The sequence below is a fragment of the Taeniopygia guttata genome, chromosome 1 (genome assembly GCF_048771995.1).
Source record: "Taeniopygia guttata chromosome 1, bTaeGut7.mat, whole genome shotgun sequence".
Taxonomy (NCBI): domain Eukaryota; kingdom Metazoa; phylum Chordata; class Aves; order Passeriformes; family Estrildidae; genus Taeniopygia; species Taeniopygia guttata.
In genome coordinates, this window is record NC_133024.1 from 111,019,120 (window position 1) to 111,028,203 (window position 9,084).

The following is a 9,084-nucleotide window of genomic DNA, read 5'->3' on the forward strand; positions in this document are numbered from 1 at the left end:
CCCCTACACAAATGGCTTTGTGACAAGACAGTGAAACTTTGGCCATGTGTTCCAAAGCTCTGCAGATTTTGCTTTTCACATTTAAGGATCCACACTGGCTCTAACACAGGACTCTTTATTTTCCCCTCCAAGCCAGCTGGGTCCCTCATCCTAAAAGAAAGGAGAAGCATCCTGGGACTAAGCAGCCCTATTATTTCTAATAAATGTGCTGGATTTCCCTTTTTTCTGGCTTTGCCAATCCATCTTAACCTCACAAGAGTTCCTCCAGGAGCCCTGGGGTTTTCTGAGATCATGAACCTTGCTAACCCACAGGAAACCCCCAGGACATGCCTGAACATAGCCTGGATTCAAAGACTGAGACACATTTTCTGTTCTGGAAGATCCTTAACCTCACAAGTCATTAAAAAAAATCCCTTTCCTTCAAACCTGAAGGAATAGTTGTTTCTACCTGTTGACCAATTCCCTAAAAGCTTTACGGGGAAAATGCCAAAGTCAACTGAGAACTTCTGAAACTTTTACCTCTTTAACCTCTCCCAAATTCCCATATTTGCAACAGCTCCTACTGCATGGAATGGGTCAGATACAGCAGCTCTGATCAAGGACTGACCTGCCATATTCCCTCCCTGTTAATCCCACTGACCTCAGGGGAAATTACAGCAGGAATTAATCAGCTCCAGAGTCACACCAGTCTCTGCTATGAGTCTGATAAAACCTCACAAGGAGAGCAGCATTTATCATATAAACCACAGAATCAAAATGCCCCTCCTTATATTTATAGAGAAAATTATACTTAATCGTTTAATTAAACAGTTTAAGGCTGAGACAAAAATCAATGACAAATTACAATTTGAAGTCTACTATGGCTTTTTTAGCTTCTTTGTTGTTGACAAGCAATGCAAATTCACCTTTCTTTGGGCTTTTAATGAAAAATAAAATACATGACATACCATGAGTTGCATTGTCTGAACAATCAAACTAAGTACAGAACACAATGGCAGCACTATTAATTATTCCTCCTTCTGCTAATTTAGAGCCTAACCTTAACATTACTTTGCAATGCCATTTTTACTGAAGGGAATTGCTCTTCAGTTGAATTCCTGTCCAACATGCTGGCACAAATTGTCTTTGCAAGGAATCTGTACTTCTGCCTTTGTGATCCAACACTCTTGAAAGGTTTTAACTAATTCATTACAGTCGTAGAGAATGCTGTAGAAATAGTAGATTTTCTTTTTTAGGCTCCATTTCAGAATAGAAACACCATTAATTAAAAAACTTCTTTGAAACATCATTCCTTATCTCTTCCTACCACAACCAGCACCCAAGAACAATGTGAACTGAGAGACACCTCCTTTCTTTTTTTCCCCAGTGTGTTTTCTGCGACTCTTTTCATAAAAAGTGAATTCAAATATTTCACATTACAGCAATGAGAGAGACTGTTAGCACAGGGAGCCCACAAGGAGTGCTGAACTGCAGCAACCACCAGTGTTTGGAGGCACAATATTGCCCTTCTCTTGGGCACTGCAAAGTCCCAGTTTCCCACTGGAACAGAAACCAATGTAAGGTATTCAGAATAGTTTTATATGTAATGCACTCAGCTAAAAACCCACCAGGTTTGAATAGAGATATCCCAAACTGCACACAAAAAATCTTCTACTTGCAGAACCATTAAAACAACTCGAAGAATCTGAACTGTTTGGTTCTACCTTCGCTGGGGACTGTTTAGAAAGTTTGGTTTTCTGTTTCTCTAGTGGAAAATATTTTATTTTAAAACCAATATATTGAGCTAGTCCCTGGAGGAGGGAGCATGGCTGGGAGGAAAGTTTGGGTCTAGAAGGTTTCTATAATCTGACCAGCAATTCACTGAAACACTGAAGGAAGAGACCTTTGGAGGTCACCTGGCCCAGCCTTACACTCAAAGTAAGACAACCACCAGCTCCAGATCAGATCAGCAGCTCAGCCACGTGCCCCACACTCCCTGTGTCCCTGGGTGACACATCCCAGTGCTGCAGCTGGGGAACAGGAATTTATTTCCTGGTGTCCACCCTAAACCACCCAAACCGCGACGTGTGGTCACGGGCTCCTGTTATTTATTATCTGGCACTATTGGCAGGAGCAGCCCAGACTCCTCAGCTGCTCTTTGTAGGTCCCCTGAACCATTTTTTTACCCCTTTGACAGACCCTTTCCAGCTTCATATCTCTGTTGATATGTGTCAGAATCTGTGGTATTGATGATTCCGAGATTGTAGAAAGTCTCTGTCTGTCAGCCCCGCTGCCAAAGAAGAAGCCATAATCCGTCTGTGCTGGTTTCAAGGTTGTTTATTCTGTTTATCTCTAACATGTTCTGCTGCCCTGCCGCAGCTCTGTCCTGCAGGGCAGCGTGTGGGGCTCTGCCCTCAGTGGGATGGTACAAACATTAAATACCAGAAACTACCTGTGCTGGATTTACAATAACGTGCCAATATCTGTCACCTACGTTGGACAGTGTGTCCCCAGCCTAAACCAACAGAAAAATGCCAACACAGTGAAACATGGAGGGCATGAAGAAGGAGGAAAAGGACAAGACACACCCAATTCCTCCATCTTGTCCCCTTTGGACCCCTAATCTAGAATCCTAAAATTTTACTTTTGCACCCGTGCCACACTTAATTATTACTGATATCAAACACTCAGGGCTTGTAACTCATCCTGTAAGATTGAAAACTCTTTTCCATGGACAGAGATCACAGACAGTGTCTCTGGGGGCTCTGTCCAGGGGGTTTTGGGTATAGGACTCCTCAGTCAATTCTGGTCAGTGAGAAAGAGACTCAGTAAGAAATCTCAAGCTTTTAAACCTTAAATGAGATATTTTGGCATAGCTCCATTTCTTGGAGGACAAAAAAACCTCAGTGTTTTGTGTTCATTCTGATAAGATAAAGAATAATTTTGAATGTACCAAAGTTGCTGCCAAACCAAGTTGTTCTTCTATGGACAATGTGGCTCTATGCAATTTTAGCAAGTAATTAAAATAAAGGCCAGTGGGTCTACATACAGTTTTGATGTTGAAAAACCCATTAAAGCATGAAATCTGCAGATCTTTCAACAAATGAATAATTGTATGCACAGCCTGTCCGCATACAGTAGCACTTTCATGGCAACAGCTCCAGAGCTTTTCATACCACACATTTTTAGACTATTGAAGCCTTGGTGTTGTGATAATGATACAATTTACAGATGGTAGCCAAGTACTTTGTGAAACAATTTCAAGTAGAACCTTTAAGCCAGTGGATTTAGAGTTTCAGGGCCAGTGCAGGTATCAAGTATGCCTCAGGTGAGGGCTCCACTGGCAGGGCCTTATCTCTAAAAAGAACTAAAGCACACAATCATACCAATTTACATTACTGGGAGAGAATTCCTCGAGGAAAGGCAAATATGTCATTTAGTACACAAAATTCTCCTGAAGATTTCAATATTTTTCTCTTGGGCATTCTTCTTTTTGCTGTCAGGAATTTACTGCATGACCTAGTTTTCCTTTCAGAGAGGACTAGTCACACACACCAAAAAAAAAAAAATCCCAAGAAAACCCACAAAAACTCTCTAGGAAACACATGGTCACACAAACAAAATGAAGGCATGAAAGGAATTGATGCCAAGCAGAGGGGAAAGGACAGAATCACCTTTTAGACCTGGAATCAACCCAGAACCTATAGAGAAGAAAGCTGAATAATCCCTTCTTACTCCAAACTTCTCTTCCTTGAGACGTGCCCAATATTTATCATTTTGGTGCTCTGTGTTGCAGGCTATGAATTCTTTGCAGGGTGTAGCAGCAAAGGAGTTACCCAAAGAGGATCCTGGTCCTTGACTGAACCTCAGGATGCATTCCCAGCAGGAGCCAGTGATTTCATCACAGAAATTACAAACTTTGAGAGACCCATCTAAGCTGTAGAGAAACCTACAGCTCACAGCATTTCTTTCCAAACACAGCCTTTAAAGAAAACAGTTTTTATCCTGGTGTCTAATCCCTTCTGAAATTCTGAGACACTCACTGTTCTGAAAGAGTACTGAAAAAACAACCATTTCACAAAACAGCCAACTGCAGGAGTAAAAAAACAAAGCCTCCTCACTTCCCCCCCCCCCATCTTTAAACTCCTGCATGCTCTACCCACCCTCAACAATAAATTGTAGACAGGCAAGATCACAGGACAGATATTTGGCAGCACAGCAATACTATATTTACTTCAGATACTTAAGAATTGGGAGGCAGAAATAAGCAGTTGTATGAACTGCTGCATCTACAGCTTTTTGGGGATGAAACCTTGTTTTCCTCACCTTTCTTTCTCCACCATGGCCCTTCCTGGATAGAGTAGGACAGTTCTTTAAACTCGATGTTCACAGCTGGCCTGCGGGGCAGGTAGGAGAACCTGTGAGCTTCTGTCAGAGCATTGTCCACTTTTTTTAAGTGTCCATTGATGAGTCGGATGTCCTGGGTGTCTGTGCCATTGGAGACCACCTCGTCCACAGAAACACACACAGACTTTGGCTCGGCCATGGTGCAACCAGAACTGCTGCCACCCTGCAGGGAAAGAGGAGAAAGTTCACAGACTTTTGTTTAGGAAGACGTTTCAAAACCTTCTGCACCGGAGGAATTGTTCCTTAGTGTTGTAATGCACTGAAAGGTGAAAGAGGAGTAAAATAAAGCAATCTTTTGTTTGTTCTTTTGCCTGAGTCTTGACAGAAGAGGTAAAAGAGCTCTTGCAGCACATACAGTTCCTTTAGCACTAGTTTTTCTTTCAGATCTTGCACCAGATTAATACTTTTATAAGTCCAGTCCCCATTGTATTTGGTTTCTCATGCACTCAAGGAATTTGGTTCTAGTTACTCTGATTCAAGGACTTGGGACACAGCTGAAGGGGGAAGGGATCTGGCTGAACAATCATTTGTGCAGACATTTCAAAAGACAGCCACTGAAAGTGTCCAAGAGCTCTTGTTCCTCTGGATCAGCCTATGCATCTGTAAAGGTGAAATTATATTTCTGCAAATTTTCAAATGTACCGTTTCATGTCTTATTTTCTCCTGCACTGATAGTTCTGGAGAGTTTGCAACCTGGGACGACAGCACAAGTTCTTTTCTGGAGGTCTTTTAGGAAAGTACAATGCTTTGCACCCAAAATCCTTGAGTGCTTTCCATGCTTGATAGTGATAACTAATGGAAATCTTATCAGCTACACGAGCACACAAACCCTGCTCCAGTTCTTGTACCACTGACACTGTAAGGTCAATGTCCTCTGCTCACAGCCACCCCTCTTGCTTTATTTTGCCTATCACAGCACTCTGTGCAATTCCACTTGGCACTTTTTTGACTAAACCTCCTTCCCCTCCCCTCCTGGCCATGACAACAGCCTTCCACCCACCTTTCTCAATTTGGATTCAATTTGGATTGTTTTTCCATTCCTTTTACCACCACAAGTGCCTTGCACCAATATAAGCAGGATGTGTGTAAGCTCAAAAGAAATACAGTCATAAATTTTCTTCAGCTAAACAGAATTTTGAACAGGTCAGAGGCTGTTTGCTGTCACCTGCTGTTTGGTAGATATCATAAGCAGAGCCAAACATCTGCACAGTTGTCTATTAAGAAATTTAGTATTTTTAATGCAGATTTGTATTGGAAAGGACTTCTGTAGATGGCTGAAGTGCCAGGCTTTCCATGCTGACACGTAATACAAAGTTATCTCTTGGAAAGCAGATGTGCTGCACTACTTTTCAATGCATGAACACAAACAGAGCTGCAGATCCTCCCACTTTTTCCCTCTATTTGTCTAATTCAACTAAGAAGTGACACTGCCTCCTCTTGCCACTTCCATTTCCCTCTCATGGTTCCTGGTCTTCCCATCTTTGCTGTAACAGCAGCCCAGCTCAGATCAGTCACTTGTCATGAATGCTGACAAAAACATTTTAAAAACCTCCAGTCCTACATAATCACTGATGAAAAAAAAAAAAAAAGTGCTCCTGCTTAACCACTCCATACCTGGCATCTTCACATTCTTCACGCACAAGCCCCCAGTTCTGGATGAAAATAATCAGCTCTGCTCACAACATTTTCTCAAGAAAGAGATTTTAATCATGCTCTCAACTTACTTAGAGGTCAGGTATCCAGTAACACTTACTGTCAAATTCTTAAATAGTTGACTGCCACGGTATGTAATTTGAACATAACAAGAGTAATGTGAAACATCTTAGAGCTCAACAATTAAAGCAGGGGAACTTCCCTAAAAACTGAGAGAAGGTGAGTTAACAATATTCTTGAATGTTTTCAAGGCTGACTTTGGCATGCACAATCTGTTTTGTTCCGAGGAAGCACTGGGGGCTTTCACACAATCAGAGGGAATATCCAAAAATGAACTCTGAATGAGCAGGTCACCTTGATAATTCAGGTGACAGTCAGAGCTTCTCCAGTTTACATTGATTCAAAAAGAAATATCCTTTGGACAAGACCCTTGCCTCTGACTACTCAGTCAGCTGAGAGGGTGAAGCCAAAGACTTTTGTTTACTGGGATATTAAACAATTTCAGTCACTCTGTGGACCGAACTGCTATGGTCCACCCGAGCAACTGGGGTGATCCAAACCCTCCCGGTAGTGGCATCACCTTCGCTTGGAAAAAACTGGGCAATCCCATGGCTGGGACAGCCACGGACTTGTCCAAGCCGTGTGTAGGGCACAGACACACCTGAACCCCTCCGCACCTCCCCAGCACCTGCAGCGCTCTGCTCTCCGCTGCCACCCGCCAGCGATGCCCCAGCCCCGCATCCCGACCCGCGCCCCGCACCGCGCTCACCTCTCCGCTGCTTTGGGGCACTTTGGGCTATTTCCCATCTACTCGGATGGAGCCCAGAGGAGCCGGTGGGGACGGCAGCCTCGCCCGGTGGCGGCGGCAGGACGGTCCCGCGGGCTCTGCCCGCTCCGTCCCCCGCCGGCCCCGGCTGTTATGCAAAGGTTACGGTCCCTCCGCAAATCCTCCGGGAAGGCGGCGGGGCGCAGCGGCGCAGGGAGCATGCTCGGCGATAATCCCCCCGCCTTAGCTACAGACAGAGGTAACCAGCGGTCAAGTCCCGCCGTGCGCCGCCGGCCGCTCGCATCCTTCATCCCTCATCCTTCATCCCGCATCTCAGCCTCCATCCTGCCCCCTGCACCCTCCGACCCTGCTTTTCCCTCGGGAAGCGTCTCTGGGGTGGGGCTCCCCGCGGAGCCCCCGCTCCATCTCCATCCCCCAGCCCCGCACCTCGCCCCCCGGCCGCAGCCCAGGCAGGGCACGCCTTACCAAAGCGCTGCCCAGGGAGAAAGCCGCCATCAGACATGCCATGTGCCCGCTGCCCGCCCGGCTGCCGGCGGAGGAGCCCTCCAGCGCTGCCTCTCCGCCCCGCCGGGATGCGGGAGGCGGGCGGGCCGGGATGGATCTGGGGCCGCCCCCGCCCCGGCCCGCCCCCACCGGGGATGGGGGAGAGCGGCGGGGTCGGGGCGCCCCTCGGCTCTGGGAAAGGTGGGCAGTGTGTCCCCAGCCCGCCGGTGGCCGTGGTTCTCGCTCTGCCCAAACACGCCCTTCTGGCCCTGGGACCCCTACCCACTGATTGGTGAGCAAGCCATTGTAGTACAGGAATGACGAAGAAGGAAAGTTGTCACCGAGTCACATTCTGCATTAATTTACTCCTCACACCAAAGACCTGCATTTCAGCGAGGTCACACAATCACTAAATCACAGAATGGGCAGGCTGGAAGGGATCACTGTGGGTCACCAGGTCCAACCCCCTGCTCCAGCAGGGTCATCCCAGAGCACATGGCACAGGGTTGTGTCCAGATAGTTCTGGAATATCTCCAGTGAAAGACACTCCACACCCTCTCTGAACATTCTGTCCAGTGCTCGGTCACTGCTGAATAAAGTTCTTCCTCGAGTTCAGGTGGAACTTCCCGGGCATCAGCTTCTGCCCATTGCTCTCATCCCATTGCTGGGCACCACGGAGCAGAGCAGGTCCATCCTCTGACACCTCCTTTCGGGCACTGAGGTGCTCACAGAGGTGCTCACATGGCATTAGGGCTGTGCTGGCTCTGCTGGTTTGATTCTGGATCCGTGACTAGGCTGGCAGGTGGATTCATTGGCTGTGCTACCTGGGGACAAAAAGCTCTGCCCCAAGAAACCAGATGCTGAAAAAGCCACCAGCCATCTGAGTGTTCCCATTCCTGCTGGGACTGTTTTAGGTGTGCGCTGAGGCTCCCTCTCAATTCCTCTGGAAGCAGCAGAAAGTGGGGATAAAATACAGCAGTGGTCTGAGAACTGGTTTTGAAGCAACTACCAAACATGACATACAGGAGTTCATAATCTGAGAGGAATCTTCTAATCAGAGAGCTTCCCAGAGTGGTTTGAACTCATGTAGCATTGCACAGACATGGGATAAGCCTCACAAAGCCCCTGGCAGGCAGGTAAGTATTTTATTCCTGTGTTTACCACAGGCAGCACGGTGCTGCAGGGAGGGAACTGCAGCTCAGAACATCTGTGCCAGGTCAGCTGTGGTCCTTGCCCTGCAGTGTCCTCCCTCCTGGCAGTGGCTGTCAGATGGATGCACAAACAAGTGCTTCTAGCACAGGGTTGGCTTCTATCAAATGTCTCCCTGATGCTCTCCCAGCCCACAGCTGTTCTTGGCTCAAGGATTTCCTGACGTGATTGTCTCTCCAGAATGTGCTAATAACCCTCAGTGGGAATCTCTTCCATGAGGGAAGACTCTCCCTTGGAAATGTGCAAAATTCACCATCCACTGCAACCCCTGGCAAGGAATAATGTGGGGACTCTAAGCTCAGCCTTGGGTTCAGTCCTTAGGTGTTGCAGAAAGTTATTTACTTATAACTCATTTATTGGGGAAGAAATATATACCTGCTATGGAATACCACTCAAACATGGATGGACACATCCAGAAGTCCTCACTGAAGGCTTAAACTGTGTTTGAGTAGACATTTTAAAGACAATTATCACCCAATATTAGGAATAAAGAGAATTTATGATGCATTCTTCTGGTGAGGATTCCCAGGGTTTTAATTAACTTGATTTGGAGAATGTGTTTGTAG

The 9,084-nt window shown here is 46.3% G+C and overlaps 1 protein-coding gene across 2 annotated transcripts in view; it reads right to left on the reverse strand.

The window, feature by feature from the left end:
* Positions 1–7,444, reverse strand: part of ABCG1 (ATP binding cassette subfamily G member 1) — a 55,757-nt gene extending 48,313 nt beyond the window's left edge. The window contains exons 1-2 of one of the 2 annotated variants that reach the window (XM_030283674.4): positions 7,292–7,444; positions 4,306–4,549 (exon numbers count right to left, since the gene is read on the reverse strand). In XM_030283674.4, coding sequence (XP_030139534.2) covers positions 4,306–4,549; positions 7,292–7,333 — 286 coding nt within the window. In that variant the 5' untranslated portion in view covers positions 7,334–7,444. Of the gene's footprint in view, positions 1–4,305; positions 4,550–6,808; positions 6,998–7,291 lie in introns of those variants that run through there. The other variant, XM_030283682.4, reaches the window with a different exon arrangement.
* Between the last annotated feature and the right edge of the window lie 1,640 nt (positions 7,445–9,084).